This window comes from Tenrec ecaudatus, chromosome 4 (genome assembly GCF_050624435.1).
Source record: "Tenrec ecaudatus isolate mTenEca1 chromosome 4, mTenEca1.hap1, whole genome shotgun sequence".
In the NCBI taxonomy this organism is placed as follows: Eukaryota; Metazoa; Chordata; class Mammalia; order Afrosoricida; family Tenrecidae; genus Tenrec; species Tenrec ecaudatus.
In genome coordinates this window covers 60,252,327-60,278,893 of record NC_134533.1, presented here as the reverse complement: position 1 = coordinate 60,278,893, position 26,567 = coordinate 60,252,327, and the positions used below count along the sequence as shown (strand labels likewise).

General features: G+C 47.1%; 1 protein-coding gene across 7 annotated transcripts in view; it reads right to left on the bottom strand.

Annotated features, from left to right (window-relative positions):
• The window catches only part of IRAG1 (inositol 1,4,5-triphosphate receptor associated 1), a 132,919-nt gene that overhangs the window by 27,020 nt on the left and 79,332 nt on the right, over positions 1 to 26,567 (bottom strand). For all 7 annotated transcript variants that reach the window (XM_075546076.1, XM_075546073.1, XM_075546074.1 and 4 more), the window contains 5 exons: positions 18,070 to 18,193; positions 14,292 to 14,322; positions 7,359 to 7,499; positions 6,788 to 6,919; positions 3,325 to 3,466 (listed from right to left, as the gene is read on the bottom strand). In XM_075546076.1, coding sequence (XP_075402191.1) covers positions 3,325 to 3,466; positions 6,788 to 6,919; positions 7,359 to 7,499; positions 14,292 to 14,322; positions 18,070 to 18,193 — 570 coding nt within the window. The remainder of the gene's footprint in view (positions 1 to 3,324; positions 3,467 to 6,787; positions 6,920 to 7,358; positions 7,500 to 14,291; positions 14,323 to 18,069; positions 18,194 to 26,567) is intronic.

Sequence of the window (26,567 nt, the reverse complement as noted above, 5' to 3'; positions counted from 1 at the left end):
GAAGCTTTCTCACGGTAGATTGTGTCTTTGGGTAGTCTCTGATGCTGTGCTGGGAACTCATCTTCCGTGAGCATGAGTCTGTCCGGGGTGGAGGGGAGACCTTCCCACCGCGACCTAGTGTTTGTTTCTGCGTGTTCCTAAGGGCACCTCCCTGTTGTCCTTCGCTACGCATTGCGCCATCGTTTCTGTCATTTGGGATGTGCACTTTTCCTATGAGGAAGGAGAAAGTAGTTTTCTCTCTCTGCCTACAGGGCGAAACAAGCTTCCTTATTTGTTTCTCAGTTGGTAAATGACTGATTTTCTTCTTTCTTCATGTCTACGCTCTCCCTCAAGATGCAGTCCTTGAAAAGATACGGTGTGTGGGAGTTTCTGCCAGGGGAGGCTGGGGCCTCCTCTCAGCTCGCTTGTGAGTGCCACCGTCAGCCCCTGGAGAACCCGGCTGCCATTGGCCCCCGGGGGAGGTGCACATTAGCTCGCTTTCACTTCCCCTTTCTTTTCCTGTGCGTATGAATTTCAATTTCCTTACTTGTGGATTCAGCTATTCCTTTTAACTAATCTTGGCTCTATTTTATCCAGCATTTCTAAGTATTTGTGGTCGAATTTTTTTTTCCAGTCAGCTAAAACAACAGAAGCAGAAAACAGACTTTACATATGAAGAGTTGGAACAAATAGATAGAGTACCAGTCTTATAAGTGGGCAAAGGTCATAATCAGATAATTTACAAAATCAAGAATATAAATGTCCAGTAGCCGTATGGAGAAGCACAGAAGTGCAAGTTAAAAGGATGTATCATTTTGGCCAATAAAAGCCATAAATATTGTTAACAAGAAAGAATGTGTCGATGGAACAATGGAGCGTTATTGTAGCCCATGAAATGGAAATATCAATGGGATTTATTTCCTTGAAAATAATTTAAGAGCCTTATAAATATGTCTTTCCCTTGAGCAAGCATTTACACTCTGACAAGTCTCTCTTACGCAATCAGCCAAAGGCAGGTGATCGGCACACTCCATAACCAGCGGTCCAAAGGAGGGGGTTTAATGCGTTCTCACTTGTCGGGAAATCAGAGGCATTTGCTATCATTGCGATTTTGGTCACATGCATTCTTATGTGCCAAGATTGCCAAGAGCCACGTAAAGGCTTAAACAGCAGGCCCCCAGACAGATAAACCCCTCAGGACAGATATTGAGAGTAGCAATACCAGGAGGGGAAGGGTAAGATTGGTTGGGGGCGGGGGTTGGAGAAACAGGGAACCGATCACACATGATCTACATACATATAACCCCCTCCCATCAGGATGAACAACAAGAAAGTGGGTGAAGGGAGACATTGGTCAGTGTAAGATATGGGAAAAAATAATTTCTAAATAAGGAGCTGATACCAAGTAGAAAGCTAATGTTTTGAGAATGATGATGGTAACAAATGTACAAATGTGCTTGACACAATGGATGGATGTATGGATTGTGATAAGAGTTGTACAAGCCCCCAATAAAATGATTTTTTTAAAAAAGCAGCCCCTCATTAGGAAATGGTCACAGGGTATTTTATGAACAAGCACAAAAGGTGAGGGTTGGCCCCTATGCTTCAGCCCAAGTTACAGACAGCTTGGAAATGTAACTGGAGTGAGAAACAATGTCTTAAAGGCACCTCTTCACCACCCACGGCTCAGTTAAGTTTCTTTCCTATTGTAAGAATCACCTTATCCCCCAGACTACATGGGGGACCCGGCCACATGTGCCCCCAGGAAGTGGCAGCACCAATCACACCAGCCTGCCTTCCTCCCCAGGTTGGGAGTTCCTGTGGCTCAGGGGCTCTTTGCCTTTTACTACTAAAGTCTAATACCATGCATGGCACAGCAAAGGCATGCAATGCATGTCTGCCGAATGAATGAATGAGGCACATGCATAATTGTGCTCATTCTATGTTGTTGCTGCTGTCAGGTGCCATTGAGGCAGCTCAGTCTACAGGTAAGAGATTCACAAGAGACCTTGAACCTTGCAGGGCTAAAGAGTCCAAGAGCTCATGTAATTGGATTTCTGTGGCGGCAATTTCCCCAACTTCTCCCACGGACAGCGAGTGGTCTGTTAGAGACCCGGCCGGGGATGTGTGGGTCAGGAGCCATAGCAGACAGCCTGGAACATGTGTACATGGCCTTTGGACTCTCGGAAGTGTCCCTGATATTCCCCAGGAAACTTGTGAAACCTCCTGTTTATAAGGGTTTCTCCATCTGTTACACTTTCTGTACTTTCCCTCTTTCTGCTTTTGGTAACACGGATGTTTGCATTCCACAGGGATTCCTGTCACTGAAAGGCCTGTTTCTCCTGCTGTCCACCCCCATCAATCAGACCTCAAACCTTGGTGGACATCTCCCAAGATCAAGGAGATATCCTTCCCCAAGGTGCCATCATCTCTCTCCTCGCCAGGAGCGCTATAAGCACCCCCTCTAACGTGTACTTCACACTTTCTGATCCTCTAGTCCAGTGCTTCTCCACCTTTCTCACGCCACAACCCTTTCATACAGTTCCTCATGTGGTGGGGACCCCCAACCAGAACATTATTTTTGTTGCTACTTCATCACTGTCATTTGGGTACTGTTGTGAATCGGGTGACTCCTGTGAAAGGGTCGTTCCGCCCTCTGAGAGGTTTCCTTCCTTGATTCCTTTAAGCTGCATCAGGTGGCCCATCTCCTGTGCTCCTGTCGCTATTTGTAAAGAGCTGTGAAACGCTCGGCGTTTTACCCACGGAAACCACCACCACCTCATGGCCATTGGGTCCATTCGGACTTACACTTCTGATCTCAGCAACGGCTCCTTCACCCAGGGTCTTCCTCCATCCCTACGTCCTAGACTTCCCCTCTCGCCTGGGCTGTGGTAACAGCATCCTCTGGTTTTGCCTCAGTGATGTCATTCCACACTGCAATCAGCTGGACTCTCCTTAACTACATATGTGGTCATTTGCTTCCATGATTGACATCTTGGGTCAGATCCCTAATGTCATCCAAGATAAATCCCAAATTCTTGACCAGGAATTGCACAGAAAAGGGAACCCAGAGCACAATGAAGTATCACTCTCCCACGGCCTCCTGACACTGACAGAGCAGCTGCCAGGCTCTGTGTTAGTAGTTGGGACTTGGGGTCAATGGTGCCCTGAGTTAGGAGGTCACTTGCTTTCTGGATCCAGTCCCCAGGGTCACCTGAGCCACTCCAGTGGGCCAGGTTGGGACAGGAACAGGGAGCATGCCTGCACCTGATAGAGGTCCTGGGCCTCCCGCCATCATAGTCCTTCACGTCAGGGTCAAGGTGAGGCTGGAGCCCAGCTCCTTACCTGAGGAGCCACAGCTGCGGCTTGAGTTCTGATTGGCAAGTTTTTTGAACTCCATGAGCTCAGCGTGGTCCTTCTCATACGTCCTCTTCAGGTTCTCCACGTACTGCATCATCACTTCGGTGGCTTTGGACAGGCGCTTTTCCTGCAGGGAGGACAGAGAGGTGCATAGGGCAGCTGTCAACGGGCTCTGAGCGAGGCTCTGAGTGGGAATATTGGAAAGAGCACAGGGAGCCACTGGACAGGACCTTGTGTCTAAGAGTTCTGTCTTCACAACGTGAGATGAGAAGTGAACGCAGGGCCCTGCACGCAAGGAGAACAAGAGAACAGCACAATCCCAATGCCACAGATGACAAGCGTGGGCAATGCCATAGACTTGTGCATGGGCACAAGTTCATGTGTGCTGCTGGAGATTGAACTCAGGAAGGCGGGAATGAAGGGCACGCAGGATTTGAGCAGCATCTGGCCACGTAGCTATGTGCAACAGGGATGAGACACCCAGGACAGGAGCTCCAAGAACACAGGTTCTGATCCAGGACAGTCCTGGACTTTGTATGAGAGTGAAGATTTATTCTCAAACTGGAATTTTTTGGAAAGTAAAAAAAGATGCTATTAAAAATTATGCTTGACAAAGCCCACCTGTAGGCAACTGGACATCCCCTTACAGAAGGGTCGCGGGGAGGAGATGAGCCAATCAGGGTGCATGTAGTGTAGCAACGATGAAACATTCAACTTTCCTCTAGTTCTTAAATGCTTCCTCCCCCCACTATCACGATCCCATTTCTACCTTACAAATCTGGTTAGACCAGAGAATGTACACTGGTACAGATAGGAACTGGAAACAGGGAATCCAGGACAGATAAATCCCTCAGGACCCAAAATGAGAGTAGTGATACAAGGAGGGTAAAGGGAAGTGGGGGAGAAAGGGGAGTTGATCACAATGATCTACATATAACCCCCTCCCTGGGAGATGGACAGCAGGGTGAAAGGAGACATCGGACAGTGTAAGACATGAAAAAATACTAATAATTTCTAAATTATCAAGGGTTCGTGAGGGAGGGAGTAGGGGAGGAAAGGGAAAATGAGGAGCTGACACCAAGGGCTCAAGTAGAAAGCAAATATTTTGAGAATGATGATGGCAGTAAATGTACAAATATGCTTCAACACATAGATGTATGGGTTGTGATAAGAGTTGTATGAGCCCCCAATAAAATGATTTAAAAAAGAAAAGAAAAAAAGCATTTCTCAATGCAAAAAAAAAATAATAATAATAATCCAGGCCTTATTTTTGTCGCATACTGTCATGCAACCTTTTTACAACTTCCAAACAGAAAGCTTGATTAACAGTCTGACCTGGTGGAACAAACTCCAATTGCACTATCCCTCACATCAAAAATCAAATGAGCACTGTCTTGATTAACTAGCATTATCCAGGCAAGTCAGAGTAGGGCAGGACGCAGCCAATCAGAAGCGATAAGCAGTGAGTTGGGCTTATTCAGGAAAAGAAAGATGAGTTGGGAAGCATGTCGAGTGAGAGGCGCCATGACTGTCCGAGCGTAAGAGTGTGGGACAGAGAGGGGGCAGCGGTGGGAATGAAACGGGACAGGGCGATCAGCGAGGAAAGTGAAGAGCGGCGTGTGCGTCCGCGTGGAAACCAGAGGAAGGACAAGCTGAAGAAGGGCCCGGGCCGAGGCACTCGGGCTGAGGAAGCCATTGGAGAACCCTGACTGGAGCGCATGACCACATCTGGGAGGGACCTGCAAAATGAGGAAGGTGCTGCTTTGCTTCTGTTCCCTCGAATCCCTGAGAGGAACATGCTCCGTGACCCTTCCCTGGAAGAGGGCCCTGCAGCTGTGAGCTGAGCCCAGCCACTTCCCTGGCGTCCTCCGGGTGGTGTTGCTGCCACCGGGTGCGGCCTCCCGAGTGCTACTGCTGAGGCTGGGGCCCTGTGCCCAGAAAAGCACAGGGAGGAGGCCGTGCAGCCGCCCGCCCTCCTGGCCCCATGCTACTTCCCAGGAACACTCAGCTCCCACAGCCGCCGGGCGGGACACACATGCAGGTGACAGCAGCAGGAAGAACACCCTCAGGCGCAGCAACCCCGGAGGGCAGATTCTATAGCCATCCTCGTTTTCCCGGGGCAGAAGCTACAGCTCAGGGGCTCAGTAACTGGGCCAAGGTCACACAGGAGGGCGGCTGGAGGAAGGATGAGAAGTCAGGAGATGCTGGAGCAGGGCGTTCTCAGGTGCCTAGAGAGGGGTCAGGCCTCGACTGGGAGCCCAGCCCTCCTATTGACTACGGACTTACCTTCCTGAGACTCAGTGTACTCACTGGGGGGATGGATATTTATTTCAGAGAGCTTCTGGGAGGATGAAATAAAGAAGAACTAAGTTTTCCCTAAATCATGTTTTACCAAATACGAGTCCCATGGGAGATACATATGTATTCTCAAAAAAATTTTTGAGAAATACATAGGTTAGTTAAACAAGCCTTTTACTCTATATGGGACTTCTTTGATGAGCCCAGTGTGTGTTATAAATCTCCAACATAGGAAGACGGTACACAGCAACTCCCGAACTCATGTGTCCACAGAAAGCTTTTTCCCAAACATCGTCTTGAGTTTAGTTGTGTGTCCCCCAAATACTCATAGCAGCACCACAAGAACCTCCCAGCCGCAGGGGACCCCAAAGCCATGTGTAACAACAAAGTTCACGAAGCCACTGTTCTACACCGTAACTCGGAGAGGCGTGACAGAGGTCTGAACAGCTCTGTAGCAGCCATCTAGGGGCGACTCTTGGCCTCTCCTGTCTGGAGGAAAGAAGACGGACTACCGGCCAAAGGCACAGGAAAGCAATGCCTCCGTGGCCTGGGGGAGCCATGGCCACGCCAGTCCCACAGCGCTGGGGCCCGCGTCAGACGGTGCCTGGCCACCACGACCAGCTGCTCTGAAAGGACCTTCGGTGGTCCTGGAGAGAGGGGGGGAAATGTAGAACAGGACGCAAGCTCACAGAAGAGCCTGGGCTTACTGGTCCCATAGAGACACAGGGTCCCTATCCTCCAGCCCTGACACCGAACCCACCTCCGTGCCGGCACAGTCAACAGTCACAAGAAAACGAGCAGCATGAAGCCCAGGTCAGAGTTCAGGAAGTTGGGAAGGAAGAGGAATGGAAACAGGAAAGCCAGGAGGCAGTGGATAAGTAATGGTCCGTAGAGAGGGCGGCAGTGGAGGAGTTAAATCACAATGTGTGTCAACTGTGGGAGTAAGACCATGAGCAGCTCGGTAAGCCTTCACCTAATTCACTCATAAAAAGTTTAAAAAAAATATTTTAACCCCCATAATGTACATAGGTGCCTGGTGCAGAGTAGCCGTGGACAGACGGCACCGGTAGTTATGGCTGGTCTTCATATCACCTGGTTACTGCAAGCAGAGCCAAGCCAGTCAGCAAGGTTGGGGGCTGGTGCGGCTTACCTGGCGGACAGCCCCCACCATCTCAGCTCGGCTGGAGAGACGGGCAGCCAGGCGGTGCAGGACAGCGATGTCCTCCAACAGCTTCTGATAGGTCTCCCGGTGCTCACAGGGTTGCCAGAGTGAGGCTGAAGACTTGAGAGGAGAGAGGGACCTTGCATGGGATCTTGTGCACCCACACTGGGCACATGAGTCCTGGGTCTCATCCTGCCTAAGAGGAGTGCCGGGCCCGGGCAGAGCCTGGGCAAAGGCCCTTCTGGGGGCTGGAGAAGCCCAGTGTGGACGCACTATACCTGGCTGGCTTCCCTAGCCCCTAAGGAACTCCCACTGCCACCTCGGCTCCCTCTCCTTCCTGAGCCGCTCCCAGGGGCTCAGAGGCCACAGCCTGCTGTAGTCAGGCCTCCGGGATCCCTTCCTCAGCTTCTCCCAGCTCTCTAGGTGGACTCTGTCCAGCTCAGGATCTGATTTCTCACTTCAGAGGAGTTAGGCAGGTGGCTGGGGGAAATAAGACATCCAGCAGGGCCCTTGGAGACAGCCCCTCCCCTAAATATCCCTGCTCAGGCTCCATAATTACCGTAATGGAAGCTTTGAAGTTTTCCAGTTCCTTCTCTGTGTTCTCCTCTGTCAAATTCCGTTCCCTTTCAGCGTGGTTGATTCTGGATTCCAGAGTGTAGCTGTCATTTCTAAAGGCCAAGGACAGTTGCACGAACACGTTCTGGTGGGAACAAGAGTGGGGAAGAGATGCTAGGAGGAGTTACCACAGAGAACAAGGCCACAGGTGTTTCTCGTGTGGACAGTTTACCAGTCAGCACAGAAGACAGTAAACGAGAAAGCGACCTGCAGACTTTGCGAGGTCCTGGCTGGGCATGAGAGGCCAAATGAGTTTTACTGAAAAATTAGGGAATGACACTGCTTTTCCCTAAAGTTAAAAAAAAAATAACATCCTGTATTTGGGTTTAGACAAACTCGGGCCAGTGCAGCGGGCTGTGTAAGCAGTTTGGATTTATGCTAGGATTTATTGCATGGATGTTTCAGTGGTTTCACACGAAATCACTGTATTTAAAGAAAATCCATTTGAGCTTTAAGCCATGTTGACTTAAAGTAAACTTTGACCAGCTTGCAGTTTGAGCATTCTACATCCTACTTCAAGAGCAGCTTTAATAGCTGCTGGGAATGATCCTGTACAGAGAAGTTTCTGGAATAAATATTCCATGCCAAAAATGCAGTCTGCATGAATGAACTTTTAAAAGGTAGAATTGAGCAGACATGGAATTCCTAGAATAGGAGATTATCGGGGAGGAAAACTTGACAGATAAACACCCCAGAGGAAGCAATGGCCTTCATCTCACAGCCTTGACCTACCCTGCCCAAGTCAAGTGACCTACCCTGCCAAGTCAGATTGATAAATGGGATGAACCAACCCTGCCTGCATTGCTGAAGTTCATGTAACATGACCCACAGTAAGCAGACATCTCCGGTAGAGAACTGAAGGGCCAGGACCCACCCAATGACAAGGTGACAGCTATTTTGAGAATGACTCCTTATTGAGCATGTACCATGTTAGCTCAATTAATCCCCACAATTCCTTTCTGGGACAGGAAGCTTAGTTAGTGCTGCCATGTCAGAGCCAGCACGAGCGCCTGGCTTTAACAGACACGTTGACTTTCTCACCATCTAGGAGTTTAGGGGAAGGCTTTCTCTGTCAGTTCTCCAATAAGGCCTTCCCTCAAGTTCTCTGAGCTTTGCCTTCACGTGGTTTAGCATCTCTCTTCTCCCATCTCTACTTCTTTCACTGGCTTATTTGTTCTCCGTTTTACCCCAAGAAAGAGCTCTGGGGGGCGTAAGTCGGCAGTTTGAAACCACCAGCCGCTCTGCACGAGAAAGAGGAGGCTCTCTGTTCCCATCAGGATTTATAGCCTCGGAAACCCGCTCTGGCCTCCAGAGTCACTGTGCATCGGGATCAACTTGATGACAGTAAGTCTGGAGTCTGGTGACTCAAGAAATTGACTCAAAGCACACCCTACACTAATCCTAATGACAGAGACTCCTGACTTCCGAAAGGGAGCAGACCCCTGGGATAGAGGTTTGGATGGACAACACATTTTAGGGGATACCATTCCATCTGAAACATTCCTCCTCTGACCCTCTGAAATTCATGTCCTTCCCACATGTAAAACACATTCACCCCAAAATGTATCATCTTGAAAGTCCTATATCAACTCCAAGTCCCAAATCTCATCCTCGGAGTTATCTAAAATCCAATGTGGGTGAGTCTTTAGGCATATTTCATCCTGGAGCAAAATCTGCAAACCTGTGAAATCTAGGGCCCAGGTTATCTCTTTCCAAAATACAGTGGGAAAACAAGCACGAAGTAGATAAATGGGAGGAAGCAGAGAGAAAACAGGTACAATACATGTTCTTAACTCAATAGAACAAATACATTTTGCTCCCAAGTCTTGAAAATAATCACTCCTTTTTCTAAGCTCATTTGGGCAACGGCTCTGCCATCCAGACTCTGGATATTGGCTACATCCTTGGGAATTTGGGGTGGAGTTCCCTCAGCCCTGGGCTTTAGCTCTGTCTTCCAAGTCCCAGGGCATAGTAGCTCTACTCCCTCAACTTTAGGACACCCCATTCTCCTAGTCTACTTGAGTGGCAATCACACCACTCCAGCCCCGGCTGGCACGGCAGCTTTGCATCCTTAGCTTTGGGTCGGTGGCTTTATTCCCCTGAATGGCAGCCCCGTCGTCTAGAACCAAGTTGGCAAAGATGTGACTCTTGCACACTTAGAAGAGTGAACTTAGACGGTCGTGAACCCATCCTTTGAAATCCAGGAGACCATGACACCACTCTGAAGTCGAGAGAACACCTTCCAATCACTCAGCTGATCGTCAACCGGCTCGAGGTCCCTTTCTTTTCCTGGAGGACAGCGGGGTAGCTCCTTGGGCCCGTTCTTGCCTCTGGAAGTCCAAGAGGCGCACTGCGCCCGTTCTTGCCTTTTGTTATTCCTCTGTCCCCGTGGATTGAAGCTGATGCTCTTCTGCTGTGCTAGTTGTTTGGCTCCACTGGTCACAGGCTCACTCGTTAATAAAAGATGTGCAGTCACATCCTCGGTGAACATCCTAGGACACAGGTCCTTAGTTTATACAACAGAATTTTCCAACTTTTAAAGTTCTATTTTCATTTTGAACACTTCACTTTTTAAAGTCCATGTCTTGGCTCTGTAAGCGGCAAGGGGAAACCACCCAGCCACTTTATTTAATATCTGATTTAGACATCTCATCAGTCAAATACAAAAGTTCATCGTTACAAGGACTTTATTTTACCAAGCATTTTAATATAACTCAGACAAGTTCTCTACCACTGCATAAAAAGCACCTTTAATGTCCACATTTCTAACAAGGTTCTGTTGCGGGTACCATACGTATTTTCTAAGATGTTAGGGACTTTCTGTATAGCTCTTCTGACTTCCTTCTGGGCTCTCCCATCATTACCTTTGACATTCATACTTCTACCAAGAGTCTCATCAAGGAAATCTAGGCTGTTGCTATTGTTACGAGGTGCCATCGAGTCAGCTGAGTCAAAGCAACTCTGTGTTCAATGGAAGGCAACCCCGCCTGGTCCTGCCCCATTCTTACAGCTGTTACACTTACGCCCATTGTTTGCAGGTCCTGTGTTGACCCATCTTACAGAGAGTCTTCTTTTTGGCTGACTCGCTGCTTTCCCAAGAACGATGCCCCCCTTAGGGACTGGTCCTTCCTAATAACACGCCCAGAGTATCTGAGAGACAGTCACACCATCTACATTTCTAAGGAGAGCATTCTGGCTACAAAATCAAGACAGATTTGGCTCTCGTGGCAGTCCATGGAACTTTCACTAGTCTTTAGCAGCACCGTTGTACAAAGGTCTCAATTCTCTGCTCTCCCAGGTCATTGTCCAGATGTCACATATGAGGTGCACCTTAATCCTCAAAGTGACAACTTTGCTATTAAACACTTCAAGGGAGGTCTTGTGTAGTAAATGTACCCAGTGCTACACATCAGTTGATTTTTTTGGACTGCTACTTCCATAAGCATTGATTATGGATCCAAGTAAAATAAAATTCTTGATAACATTAATCTTTTCTTCATTTATCATGATGCTGTGTATTGGCTCAGTTGTGTGGATTTTGTTTTTGTTTTGTTGTGTGCTTCAAGTTCTCTTGGCTTTGGGCAAGCAAGTTGTGTCATCTGTGTATCACACTTAGTGAGCCTTCTCCCCATCCTGATGCCAAGTTCTTCATCTCGTCCAACTTTGATAACCATTGAATAAGTCTGGTGAAAGAATACAACCCTGACACACACCTTGCCTTATGGACAAATTCTACAAGAACACAGGATTCTGGATTCCCATTCTTTGCCATGCTCCCCATAGCTTGTTATGACCCATGCAGTCGAATTCCTTTACATAGTCAAGAAAACAAAAGTAAACCTATTTCTGATATTCCCTGCTTTCAATCAAGATCCAGCTAATGCCAGCAATGCTATTTCTTGTCCCATGTACTCTTCTTAGCTCTGGCTTGAATTTCTGTCAGCTCTCTGTCAATGTACGGCTGCACCTGTTTTTTTAGTTCTCTTCAGAAAACCCCAGTTTGCATGTGATATGCTATTGGTTGATAATTTCTGCATTCTGTTAAGTCCCCTATCTCTGGAATCATAAATATAGATCTCTTCTAGTCGGCTGGCCAGGTAGCTGTCTTCCAAATTTCTTGGCATTGACTTGTGAGTACTTCCACGGCTGCATCAGTTGGTTGAAACACTTCCATGGGTGTTCCATCAATTCCTGGAGTCTTGTCTTTAGCTAATGCCTTCAGGATAGCTTGGAGCCCAGGTGGCATAATGGTTGTGTTGGGTTAGCCAAGAGATCATCAGTTTGAAACCACCAGCTGGTTCATAGGAGAAAGATGGGGCCTTTTACTACTGTGAAGAGTTACAGTCTCAAAAACTGGCGCAGTTCTACCCTGCCCTATAGCGTCATCATGAGACAGAATTGACTCAGTGACAGTGAGTTTTTCAGGGCAGCCTGGAATTCTTTCTTCAATACCATTGATTCTTGATTATCATGAAAATATTGAAGATTCTTCATGAAAGGGTTGAAGATTGACTAATTCTCTGGGGTCTGTATATCCCATCAATCTTCTTTTGATGGTTCCTGCACCGTTCAGTATTTTGACAAAAGACGACTTTAATATTTCAAGTTGAGGCTTGGATTATTGTGTTCCTCAGGTCTTTCAGCTTGAAGTATGTAGAATATGTTCTCTTTTGGCTTTCCAATGCCAAGTCTTTGAACATTTCATTATAATATTTTTAATTTGACTCCTTTGACTCCTGTTGAAATTTTTTGTTCGGCTAATTTACTTCATAATTGAAGAGCAAGTTTTGGAGTACCTTTTGACATCCTCTTTGGTCTTTTCTTCCTTGTCTATATATTTTTTTCTTTTTTAAAAAAACATTTTATTAGGGGCTCATACAACTCTTATCACAATCCATACATATACATACATCAATTGTATAAAGCACATCTGCACATTCCCTGCCCCAATCATTCTCAAAGCATTTGCTCTCCACTTAAGCCCTTTGTACCAGGTCCTCTTTTTTTCTTGTCTATATTTTTAATGACCTTTTGCTCTCATTAGATAAACTGTTGTGGATGACATCCCACAGTTCATCAGGTCTTCTGTTAAATCTGTCTTGAGATGATCTCTAAATTTTGGTGGAATGTACTCAAGGTTGTATTTTGGTTTTCGTGGTAATTTTCTTCATCTTCAACCTGAACTTCTAGATGAGCAATTGATGATCTGTTCCACAGGAAACCCCTGGCCATGTTTTGGCTAATGATATTGAGCTTCTCCATCATCTTTTCTTACAGATGTAGCTGATTTGACTTCCTGTGTATTTCATCCAATGAGGCCCATCTGTAGAGTTATCATTTATATTGTTGAAAATAGGTACTTGCAACAAAGCAATCATGGATCTTGTAAAATTCTATCGTGAAATCCTCAGCTTTGTTTCTATATCTGAGTCATCTTTCCTTCCTTGACATCTTGCTTCCCCACCTCTGCCTCTTTGGTTGCTTGCTAACCTCTTTGATATCTCCAGAGACAGACTTGGCAGACCTTATTCTAATCCTGTCCCATTAGTGTTACAAAGGCAGCCCCTTCATTCCCAAATAGAACTGTAGTCAAGGCATAGAGAGTAAGGTTTATGGCACATCTTTGGGGACACACAACTGAATCCATAATAGAAGTGTGACAGCCACTTTGGGGGTAAAGACATAAGACCAAGTGAGCATCAAAGCCAGAATTCAACTTCAGTCAGATTCCAAGGCTGTGCTGAGAGCCGATTGTGCTTGTCTGTAGCTAGCTATTAAACAATACTCCTCATGGCCCATCTTCACAGAGACTGGGGGCAACAGAGCTCTGAGCTCACAGAGGAGTGGCTTATGCAGACCTTCGCCCCAAGAAGTCCATCGATAATGATCAAATCTCAGATTTCCACATAGCAGACCTAAACCATGGTGTGCTACAGAAGAGCTGGCTCTGGGAACTTGGGAAAATTCCTGAATTGGCCAGTTCTCTCCTTTGTATTAATTCCTTGTCCGTCTGCTTCTCAGAATTTGGGGAGAGTCAGATGAAAGGATGGCTGTGGGAGTTGTAAACACAAGTGTGAGATTCATGTACAGACTTACCATTATCTGGAATAGATAGTTCACACTGGCTCCCCCTGCTTATCTGGCCTAGTGCACGTCAAGAAAGGTATGCTCGTTTTGTTATCATGGCAAACCGTGTTATGAAGATGATAAACCCGTCAGCTTCCCAACCCAGAAGGCTCATTCTGGAATCATCCACATTCTTGCTGCCTTTCTTATGTCAACATAAATGTCTTGGAAGCCACCTTGTACTGGCCTTCATCTGTCCGCATCTAACCTCTTTCCCCATCTACCCCGTTCACCAGAAACAACCAGCAGATTCCTCCTAGTCACTCGGGCTCCCTCTCCGGGGAGGAACAGCAGAGGCAGGAAGGCTGCACAGCTGGTAACACAGTCTGCTGCCCTCGCTGAACTCTGAACTCGCTGCCTTGTGTCTGCAACACTCAGAAGAAAGTGCCTTCTTCCTTTAGAACAGACTTGAAACATCAAACCTGACCGTCTTTTAATCCTTTTGAAATACATTTGTTTCAGTTCTGTAGCTCCACCCCCACCCCCGACTCTGTGCCTGTAAGTCATACTGTTAAAGAACATAAATCATCCTTGGAGAAATGTGACACTTCCCACTAAATTCTCACCCCTGACCAACTCTATGGGAACCTCCCAGGAGCTTCAGGCAGATTGGGTATCTTTAAGTTTCAAGAGGGCTACTCAGGACATTGCCATAGTCCCCCACTCGGGGCCAGTACCAGAGGAGGGGCCGTTTGGAATAAGGCCATTCGAGCACAGGCACAAAATGTCACCAAGCTCTTGAGTCACTTACCTCGACTTCCTTCTCAGTGAGTGGCGGGGCACTGTGGGAAAGAGAAAACACAGGGTGACTGCGTCCGCCAATGCGATGGCCCACAAGATGGCTTTGAATGACCGGCAGAGGAAGAGGAAGCCGAGTTGCTGAAACGGAGACTGTGTAGCATACCCTGGGTATCTGCTCTGTAATCAGTGAAATATCTGTCCCAACAGTGACTTTTCTTTCCTTTTATTAAATACTTTTATTGGGGCCTCTTACATCTCTTATCACAATCCATACATTCATCCTGTGGTCAAGCACATTTGCACATAAGCTGCCATCATCATTTTCAAAGCATTCTCTTCCCACTTGAGCCCTTGATATCAGCTCCCCATTTCTTCCCCCTTTCTCCCCTGCCCTCCCTCCCTCACAAACCCTTGATAAGTTATAGATTATTGTTTTCATATCTGACGTCACCCGCCATCGCCCCTCACCCACTTTTCCATTGTTCATTTCCCTGAGAGGGGATGGGGTTTCTAGGTTGATCGTGTGATCGATTTCCCCTCCCCCCACTCCCCTCATCCTTCTGGCATCTCTACTCTCATTCCCATAAGTGACTCTTACAGTCGAAATGTGATGGAAAATGCTTGGTCTTGGGGTGAGACCTCCAGCAGCATCACTACAAACTCTGGCTCTTGACAAGTGTTTCCAAGATCGGGCACCTTCAGGGTGGTATGGCTGTAGACGTGACAAGTGTTTTCATCTTTCTAAGTCCCAGTATGCTTATATATATCTATATAATGCAATAGTCATATCTACTTTGCAGGAGTCTCAAAAGACTTTTATGTAAGTCGCATGCATAAAAGGTTCATCAAAAAATGGAACTAAAAGATAATAGAATTTTTCCACGGACTTTCTGAGCCCTCCTGGTATGTGTATGTGTGTGTGCGTTTAACGCCCACCCTCAGCAGGCACTCCAGAATGCCAACTCTCATTACAATTAACTCAGAGTGGTTTTTGAGGATGTCCTCCCTGCCCCCAAAATGGATGTAGGAAGTCCTTTATAAGCTATTCACCCGAGTTGGCATCAGGATCTTTCTGGGGCTCCTTGGCTCTGTAACCCTGTGACCATTGGCCTTCCCTCGCAGGTGAGGGTGAGGGTGCCTGTGGGCCAGAGGATGAAAGGTGAGAAAGGACGGCCGGCCTGAGCTCCCGGGAAGGCCCTCCCACTGCTGGAGTCACCGGGTGAGCAGGAAAGGCCTCGCTGGTGGAGGAGTGTCATTCTGAGAGGCTCCTCCTCAGGGTCCCCACGGCCCAGGTTGTCCCATCCATACACGATCCTTTCCTGGGCACACCTGCTCCAGCTTGGCTATTGCTGGGCTCTTGCTTGTAACTCACCCGGGCAATGTAAACAATGCACAGCTCCTTTCCTGTAGGGGGGCGGGGGAGGATTGGGAGGGGTCCTACCCACGTCATAAGACTTGGCAACAGAGCCTGCCATCAAGAAGACTCAGGAAACCCAGCTTCCTTCCTCTGACAGGTGCAGAGGGACCCTGGGACCAAAGGGAAGGGTCAGGCAGCTCTGCAAGGGGCGGGTTCTCACCCCTGTGAGAGCCTTCCTGTCAGGATGAGGCCACTGAACCTTGGGGCCAGCCAGGCAGCAGAGGACGGACCATGGGATAAACCAGTGCAAACACGTCTGAGCGCTGTCATTCTCGCCACGACACCACCTGGCAGACCCTTTGCAGGGGAACATCGCCTTAACCGCCATGCAGACATGCGCGTGCTGTCTGAATGGTTTATCAACACCGGCCCAGTTTGCCTCTGTGTGTTGGGATGTGATATACAGTATGCCTAGTTCCCTAAATTATTAACCGGGCTTCTTCTTTTCTGAAGTTGATGATTCACTACTTTATGTTTTGCTACGGAACATAAAAACCACTCCCATAGGGTCAATTCCAACTCACAGTGACCCTGTGAAGGCTATGGATCTTCCCAGGAACAGGTAGTCTTCTTTCGCTGGCGGAGCCACTTCCCGAACAGCACCACCAGGACGCCCTGCTATAGAACTTAAGGTTGCTTTGTTTTCATGTAGGAAGCCTCAGGAACTCATGATTTAGGCTGTGGCCGACTGAGACCTGTCCCTTAAAAACTGGCTTAGGTCAGTAGGGGCAGGGGGGCAGAGCTGTGGACCTCAGAAAGGCAAAGGCCTAGCAAGTTTTGTACTTGCCTCAGGACTCAAATTCCTGTAATAGGGTTTAGAATAAAATCAAGACCCTCCATGAATTGGCTCTGCTTCACAGCACCTTCAAATAGAGTCCAAGAAGATGGAACCGAGGCCATTCAACTCACTGGCGAGGTCCCCTCCCTCTAACCAGAAAAATCATCTTCAACTTAATTGTACAGCAAGCAGCCAAGCATGCTCCTAACAAGCCCCGCTCCTTACTAGACTCCTTAGCAGAGCTCCCATGGTAGCTGGGTGCCATTACAGGCCCCTAGTAAGGCCGGAAAGTGCATTCCATCTGGAAGCAGCCCAATCTGAGTTCAACTTCTGTCTGTCTTTCTTCAGCAAGTTGCTTCATCTCTCTGAACCTTCAGTAAGGACAAAGTGAAACACAACAGAATTTTCCTTTTCAGGGGCCCACAGCATCTATGCGTGCTCTGTAACCTGCAGCTCTCATGCATGCCTCCCCTTGGGTTCCCTGCCTCTGGACACCCCTCTCTGCCTCTCCTCACGTGCACCCACCCAGCCCACATCCTCTCCCCACTGGGGTGCTGCCTGCACCTCCTGCGTTTCTCACACGTCTCCTGGTGTTCATTTTCTTGCTCGGTCCCTCCTAGTATTGCCTGATGACTCTATGTTCGATTACGGTGTAGAATATGCACAGATCACACCCACTGGGCAAAACCTGCTCCTTCATATCTACCCTCAAAACCTGGGATCAGTCCTGCCTGGTTTGTCCTACTCATAGCATTTCCCACTCATTCTTGAGCTTGTGAGACTCGGCTATAGGCCCCACCTGCACACTCCTCCTCTGGTCTTATGGTTTAGCGGGCTCCTCTCTCTTCCTTTACATTCCAAATGGTTTGCTTTTCAGTGCAGGGATCCAGGCCTGTTAGTGCTGCCACTGTCGGAGGGCCATTGCTCACACTGACCCATTGAGCCATTCAAGCCCCCCCCCCCTCCAGTGACTGCGGGCTTATGACCCCTGTGGCTCACAGGAAGGTGTGCAGCTTAAAAACAAGGCCACTACCCCTCATGTGGAAAAGACCTGGCAGGGACTCCACGCAGCCCTCTTCCATGTGGTCTCCGGTGTTCTACCTCTCCAGCTATGCAGACACCTGGCCGATTGGCCTGGGCACTCTGTTTTAGATCGTACTGCAGAAGCAGCCACCCCTCCTCTGTGTGGTCCCCAAGGCTCTGTATCTCTCTCTTTGTAGATAACTGACTGGAGAGCTCCCAGGTACAGGAAAAGGCCACCTGGAATTGAAATCTGTCATAAACATTCACCCAAAACGCAATTAAAAAGAAAGAAGTCTCCATCTCCCAGCCCAAAGCCCACCATGCTCTCCTGCCATGGGTCTCCAAGAACCTTTGTGTCCATCTATGCATCCTATCTGCTCTTTGAGTTGAACTAGCCCGCCTGGATTTTCATTATTCTTTTTGTTTCGGGTGAATTAGCTCTTTCAGGATTGCTAGAGAGTGTCCCTTCTGGGGTCAGGGATCCAGGGTCATGCTGCTCAGTGTCCTACCTTGACTGTATCACAAGGACCACCCACTACAGGCTCCACTGCAGCCCACACCTGGTTTTACCTTCCAGGGAGAGACTTGTGGACCCTCAGTTTGCGCAGCAGCACGTCAGAAATATTGGGCATGACATCCAAGCCACTCTTGGACTCTTCCTCCTCAACAGCAGGAGAGAGTTCAGAAGGGGGCCCTGGGGGAGGAGGAAAAAAAGGCTTCCTTATAATAGGTCTATTTGAAATCACAGCAGTTCAGTAGGGTACGGAAGAACTCTAACACTTATAAACACCAACTTATATGCCAAGGGCTTTGTAGTGGTTACCTTAGTTAAACCTTCACAATGCCCCAAAGAACTAAAGCTTAATCGTTCCATTTCACAGCCAGGTAAACCAAGGTCAAGAAAGATCCATCGAGTTACCCAAAGCCCCAGGCCTAGTAAATGACACAGCCAGACTTCAAGCCAAGCTCTGCCTGGCCCCAAAGTCAGTGTCCTTTCCATTGCCCCCCACAGTAGCAAGTAGGGTCTTGTGTCAGGGGTCAGATGCTGGCTTTTGACACATGGAAGTACACTGACTCTGCTTGGCTGCCAGGCTTGGGGAAATCCCACTCTTGGGCAGGTTTCTCAGGGTAGATGTTGTCTAGTTATTCTTCTGCAAATGAACTTTAAAATGTCACCTTCTGGAAAAACATCAGACCTTAAATTGTGAACACCCAAATTCTCTAAGACTAAGGAGAGTAGTGCTCACCCCCAAATCCAACTGCAAAGTATCTAATTAGAATAAGTCTCTGGTGGGTGAACAAGTAAATGTGGTGAAGAAAGCTGATGGTGTCCGGCTATCAAAAGAGATAATGACTGGGGTTTTAAAGGCTTGAAGATAAACAAGCGGCCATCTAGCTCAGAAGCAACAAAGTCCACATGGAAGAACACACCAGCCTGTGTGAACGAGTGGTCCCGAAGGGATCAGTTACCAGGCATCAAAGAACAAAAAATCATATCATTGACTGCACACCTCCATGATAGGATCGCTGAAGACAAATGGGTACATAAGCAAATGTGGTGAAGAAAGCTGATGGTGCCCAGCTATCAAAAGAGATAGTGTCTGGGGTCTTAAAGGCTTGAAGGTGAAAAAGCAGCCATCTAGCTCAGAAGCAAAAAAGCCCACATGGAAGAAGCACACCGGCCAGTGCGATCACGAGGTGCCAAGGGACCAGGTATAAGGCATCATGCAAAAAAAAAAAAAGATATATGTGTGTGTATATGTGTGTATATGTATATATGTATATATATACCATATTAAATGAAGGGGGAAGTGCAGAGTGGAGACCCAAGGCCCAAGTGTCGGCCAGTGGAGATCCCCTCATAGAGGGGTTTAGGAGAGATGGGTTAATTAGGGTGTGAGGTAGTACCGATGAAGAACACAGCTTTCCCCCAGATCCTGGATGCTTCCTCCCCCCAACTACCATGATCCGAATTCTACCTTGCGGGGCTGGATAGGGCAGAGGCTGTACACTGGTACATATGAGGGCTGGAGGTACAGGGAATCCAGGGTGGATGATACCTTCAGGACCAAGGGTGTGAGGGACGATGCTGGGAGAGTGGAGGGTGAGTGGGTTGGAAAGGGGGAACTGATTACAAGGATCCACATGTGACGTCTTCCCTGGGAGAGGGACAGCAAAGAAGGGGGGGAAGGGAGACTCCGGATAGGGCAAGATATGACAAAATAACGATGTATAAATTACTAAGGGCACATGAGGGAGGGGGGAAAGGGGAGGGAGGGAGGGGAAAAAAAAAAGAGGACCTGATGCAAGGGGCTTAAGTGGAGAGCAAATGCTTTGAGAATGATTGGGGCAGGGAATGTATGGATGTGCTTTATACAATTGATGTATGTATATGTATGGATTGTGATAAGAGTTGTATGAGTCCCTAATAAAATGTAAAAAAAGAAAAGAGGAGAAAAAAATGATTAGGGCAAAGACTGTACAGATGTGCTTTATACAATTGATGTATGTATATGTATGAACTGTGATAAGAATTGTATGAGCCCCAATAAATTGTTTTAAAAAAAATCTAAGCAACCAAAAAAAAAAAAAAAAGAAAAGAATGAGGGCAAAGAATGTACAGGTGTGTTTTACACAATTGATGTATGTATGGATTGTGATAGAGGTGTATGAGCCCCTAATAAAACGTTAAAAAAAAAAGAAGTCTCTGGCAGATGCCCTCTGCCCACAGGCAAGGGACTAGACCAGCTTCCCTATCAGACAGAGATGATTGTGAACTTGATTATGGTGGATCCAACTGTGGCTTCATAGGATATTGGGCCAGTCGACCTCCCTCTTGACCCACTCTAAAATTTGCTCTGGGCTTAAATATTTCTCATTTGTTTCACAACAGAAAATTTCTCTCTGGCTTTTAAAATATTGTCGGTGGTCTTTTCTTTCTTACACTTTATGTTTATCTTTACATTATTATTACTTTCCTCTTTCTGCTTCATTTTTAATTGTTTATGTTAATTCTCCCACTTGATGAATCACAGAAGGAATGGGGGAATAGACAAAAACCAATGCAATGCTTTATTGGGGACTGGGGTTGGGAAGGACGAGGGCATGGGGGAGCTAACAATGAATGCAGGAGCGGGAGGGAGCACTAGAACTGATTGTGATTATGTGTATTCAGCTTTTTCTACAAGTGACTCAACAATGTAAGTATATTTTTATATCAGGAAAACTACTGAAAAAAGAACCCACAGTTGACCAGTGGCTCCCAAGGGTGAAGGAGGAAGAGTGTGTGCTTAGGGAGCATCGCGTGTATGTGAATGGTACTGGGATAATTTGGAAAAGGAGATCAACAATGGTTGTGTAACAGAGTACTATCAATGGCACTGGAATATATAGATATATAGAAGGTGTTGAATTGGAGATTGTGTATTGAGTATATTTTTGCCACAGTTTAAAAAAAATAATGGTACTAATAGTGAATGCAACTGATAAAGAAATGTGCTAAAATTGACTGTGGTGATGACTGTACAACTCTACTTGATATGACTGAACTGTTGACTTGAATGATATGTGGAAGAAGTGCCAATAAAACTGTAATATATATATATATATATATATATATATATATATAAAATAAAAAGTTTCCCCTTCTATGCATTACCTAGAAATCAGCATCTGATTCCATACCCCCATAGATAAGAGTTAAAAACCAGTATTTCCAGGACAAAGCTAAGACCATGAGGTCTTGTATAGTTGTCAGAAATACAGTTGCCTCCACCAGAACCAATGGTTGTTTTTCTCTCCTAAAACTTCCCAGGTCTGTGCTTTGATAGCAGCAAGAACAAATCAAGTAGTTCTTCCCAAATCTTTTTCCCACTTAAAGACAGGAGCCTTCTCCGGCTCTAGCCCAGTTTCCCCAGCTGCCCACTGTGGTCCACTGGGGCCCTGGCTGTCAGGCCCCTCCCCTCCCTGCATGACTGCTCTTGTCCAGCTGCAGTCTAACATACTGGACGCACAGGAGAATGTCCCGGGCGTCAGCATTTGCTATTTATGCCGCATTTCCTTGCTGTGCCTTATCAGCTCGCAGTACACTTAGGGTTAAACAAAGTCGTCAGCATTTGCTATTTATGCCGCATTTCCTTGCTGTGCCTTATCAGCTCACAGTACATTTACGGTTAAACAAAACCCTGAAATCTCTCATGTGAGCCTCATCTTGTACTATAGAGGTTTTCATTTGCATGCAGGACTTTATATTTATCCGTGTTTTACCGTCTCTTGGGGGTTTGGGGCCAGCAGCTTTCTGATCTCCATCCTTTCCCAGGGTTGCAGGCTACACTAGAGTCTAGTCACCAAGGGAAAGGCATCCGAGAGCCTCCTCTGGCTGAGCAGCAACCGCAAAAAGTAAACCAGGCCTCTAGCCTTGTGAAAGTGCCTGAGGGATGATTGCAGGATGGGCAGAAACACCAGAACTCAAAGTAGCACAACAACAACAAAGTAGTTCTAAACTAACCAAAACGATGCCGCAGCTCTCAAACACAGGAGAGGACAGAGATCTTTTCAAGGTTGGCCAGAAAAGCAGAAATTGCTAGAAATCAACCTAGAGCCTGATAACCCTTCCCCCGCTTCTCCTAAAGAGTCAGGTGTTCTGGAAGGTTCTCCATCCCAACACAACAGAATGTGAGAGTGAGGCTCAGAGGGAGGGGAGGGGAGGGGAGAAGGGAAGGAGCGATGGACACGAGCAGCCTCGGCTGCTCTTTTGCTCTCCTGACCGAGGAGGAAGGCAAGAATGGCAGGTGATCGAAAGCCCTCCTTGGACAGCATGGAAGGATTTACCAGGAAGTGAGACTAAAGAGAAAATAAGCAACGCAAGCCCCCTTGGATGGGCTGAGTGGCAGGAGGCGTGCAGAAGCTCCAGGGCAAGCCCTCTCACCGCCGGACAATAGTCCAGGGCCAACTCTTTGGACTGTTGCTGCCTTTTCCTTCCATTGCCAAGTTGGGGGGGTGAAAGGAGCTGCTTGGAGAAACGGTTGAATCGGGAGCTGACATCTGGGCCAGGTTGTCTCTGCAATCTAAAACTCATTCTCACTGAAGGAAGAACGAGCTGGGCCCCATTTGGCATACTAACTCAGCTTTCCGACTGCGAACAACTTAGGGAAATAAAGCGGAAACCAACCAATCCCCCAGCTCCCACCACCCACCCACAACTCCATCCACTTTCCCTTTTCCTCGCCAGTACCCTGTTGGAATCTTTGCAGCGAAGCGGAGCTAGAGCTCTGGTCTCAGACAGGGTAGGACAGAGTCCATGAGCATTGACCGACACAAGAACATCCGACCGAACTGTGCAGACGAAACAGCGCAACAATGAAGACGGCCGCCTGCCAGCCATGCAAAACCACTCAGGCAAAAGGGGAAGCAAAGAACACGGGGAGGTGTAAAGGAAGGAAGGAAACATCAGGAGGCAGATGTCAGGATGGAAACGGAGCCGCAAGACACGTGAGGAAAGTATGGCAGAAATGTGTGCATGTAGGAGAAACCAGAACGTGAAAACCACCGGGGAGAGGAGATGATAAAAGAGAACGACAGTGTGAGGAAGCAAACAGAAGGCCAACACACACACACAAGTAGCAGATACCCTCCTCCTACTACTCTCTGCCATGGAGTGGGTGCTGACTCACAGGGACCCCACAGAACAGCTGGCATTGCCCCTGTGAGTTTCCAAGACTATCACTTTTTATAGGAATGCCCCATTTGTCCCTCGGAGCAGCTGGTGGTTTCAAACTGCTGCCCCTGCAGGTTGCAGCCGAACGCCTCACCACGACACCACCAGGCCTCCTTAGAAACTGTGGAACTAACCACTGTCTTGGAAACAGGAAGAAGTCAAGCAGATACAGTCTCGAAGTAAATTAGTAAGGTGATGGGGGATTGAAAGGACCACAGGAAATGTAAAGAAGGAAAGAAAGGGCCTTGAGAGATGGGATCCTGGGTCTGGAGCTGAGGCACTGATGATCAATCAGTGCCTGTGGGGAAGAATCCAATGAGCTAGACAAAGGACACCTTCAAAGGTACATTAAGGAAACTGTTTTCCTCAGTTAAGGGAAAGGCTGAGCCTGTGCACTGAAAACAAAACCAAAGCACTGCACGTTAAAGGAGAAAGAAATCGGAAATGATTCTTCAGCCTTTCTCCCAGAAAAAGACCACTTACAAGGGAGGCCGAGGCACACTGGAAAGCAGCATGGTTCTGCCGTCTCCAGAGGCAACATGCGTGCAGAACAGCGTCTACAGAGCTCTGAGGGGAAGACACCCAGGCAGTCCTTCCAGAACTGAGATGGCATTTTCCACCACGCTTAGAACCATGGAGCATAGCACCTCTGAGCCCTTTTGGAAAACGACTGTGGGAATCCCAGCTAAGCAAGACACAAAGCAAAATCGGCAACTTGAGAGGAGTGCTCCGCGGTAAAGGGGGGAGTGGTGAGCAGTAGATCCCTTTCCCGTGTAAGCCTAGGGCTGTGTTGATGTGGAGATAGCTGCGACCGAGTAGAATGTGGACGCGACGCACCGAGAACAGAAGAGGAATTCAACATTTGTATAGGGAGGAGTGGAAAGGTAGGAAGAATTTTCTTTAAATGGAAATGCTGCAATTACATGTGATATAAAGGAAGTGTCTCAAAGACTTTTAAACCACCAATGTATTTCAAAAATATCTTTTCTAACTTGAAGAAACTAATATTTCATTTGGGGAGGAAACAATTATCAAAATTCAGCAAGCTCCATAGTTTCACTTCACTTTACTTCAAGTTCACTTAAAGTTTAATATTTTTCACTTCAAAAAAGAACATATAGCATAAACTCCCTCTTCCTCCCTCCTTCCTGTATTTGCGGGGAAGGAAGTTTTGGTGTAAGCATTTTTTACTTTCTCCCTTGTCGTTTTCACTATTGGTTAAATGCTCTGATAATCAACAGCTGACATTTTATACAAAACAACTATTTTTTTTTTTTGCATAGCTATCTCTTCTAGCACATTCCAGTTAAAGACATTTGCTTCTGGATACTTGGGTCTTGGAAAAGTAACTCATGGGACTCTAGTCAAAGATGCTTTAAACCACAGTAGGCCAAAGCTACTGGTTTGGGATGAACTTTCTTCAAACTTCCCTTTGAGCGAAGCCTCTTTGCTGAGAACTAAGGCCACCTCTGAGCCCACGACGAGGGTTGCCCAGAAAGATTGGTCCAGTCAGTGCACTCTTCTGCTTCAGCAGATACCTCTCTAAAAATCCAACTCCAACCACTTTCTAGATATTGCCACCTGGATAAAGATAATAAAAATAATCTCAATCACCATTACTCATGGAACTCCACCTGTGCATTCTGCCCACTTTCCATTTACGCCTTACAATAATTCTGCAAAGTTAATGTGGCCAAGCTTGTTTTCGGGAGTGGTGGGGGTAAAGCTAAGAAACTAAGGCTCGGCTAGCGAGACCCCCTGAAGGTCTCAGTTAGTCGTAGAGCCTACCCACAAAGCCAGGCTGTCAGAGCCTGCTCAGCGGAATTCCACAGGTCCAAACCAAACTCACGGTCCTTCTTGAGGAAGGAGCTCCTCACAGTGAGAACTGATATTCCCGTGCTCTGAGTCGTGGTTCACAGCACCACCACCCACATGACCCTGCAGAGAGAACCTGGTTTCTCTCTTGGCCCGGCCCTTGTCCAAGTCCAGCCAAACTGCCCTCCAGAGAGCTCTCAAACCTGTCCTCCTTACATCGGCCCATTGGTCCGCAGTCTCGTCCCTCTCACTGGGCTGCTTCCACATGCTCACATGCAAAGACCACAGCATTTAATTTGGAGAAATCAAAACAACAGATGGATTTACTGTGCATTTGAAAAAGAAAAACGTTTTATAAAGTGGACAAGAACCTTTGGAATGAAACCCATCTGGATACTGGTCCTGGATGCAGCAATGACTGACCATATGACCTCGATCTCCCTGAGCCTTCAACTCCTCACTTGTCAACTGGGAGTAACCGGGCCCACATCCCTGGATTGTGGTGAGCAATCAGTGTGATCTTGTCAAATGCTCAGCATACGACTGGGCATAGAGTGACCGCTGTAGTTACAGCAAGCCTGCTAGTTCACGGATTCCGTTCTCAAACCGCCCTTTGTTAATACTGGTCATCTATATGAGAAGAGACTCGTGTCTAACAAACAAGCAGTATTCATGTATGCTAATTATCAGCTAAAGAAGAGTCTTCGTGAGTCATGAAGCAAAGGTGTAAATCACGTGGAGCGTGGCTCAACAAGAGGCGCGGACTCTGTCTCACTGCCGTCGAGTCGATGCTGACTCATGGCCACCCCATGGGACAGGGTAGAACTGCCTCTGTGAGTTTCCGAGACTGTACTCTTTAGGGGAGCAGAAAGGCCCACCTTTCTTCTGAGAGTTAGGGAGGACTTCTCTAAATCTTTTAGAGGGAAAAGAAAAGGAAGCCTCTATTAACAGAAGCATAAACCCTGTGCCTGAGCAAGGCTGAAACGTTTGCAAATTAAACAACCTAACACTCTATAAACTAAGTACAAACAAAATGAGAAGAGTTCTTGAATCTAATACTTGGCTTTGGAGCAATCACAAAGAAAATGTTGTAGAAAGTGCTAAACATTTCGGTGAGAGACATAGGCGGAAAAGAGGCAGAGGGAGCAATCTGGAACCCTGAATCATAGAAGGGCAGCGTTAAATGAGGTTTCTCAGTAAATAAAACGGACACCTGAGAAAAGTCTAGCAGATGAAGAAGAATAGCTGTAATGTTTTTTAAAATACCTATATGCATTAGCAACAAAAATAAACTTAAAAAAAAAAAAACACCCCTCCCAAGACTACATGGAAAGCAAGACTATCTGTCTCCATTAGTTCCTGAAAGGATTAGATTAAGTTCGGGGTTCAGAGTGACTGACATTGTAAGAAATATTGCATTTATTTTTTATAAGTAGATTTTAAGAAGTAAGACAGAGACTAGAGTAAAGAAGGAGATGGGGGGGAGTTTCCCCACTGCTGGAGGCACAGGTATGACAGTGCTCAGGAGTGGGGAGAC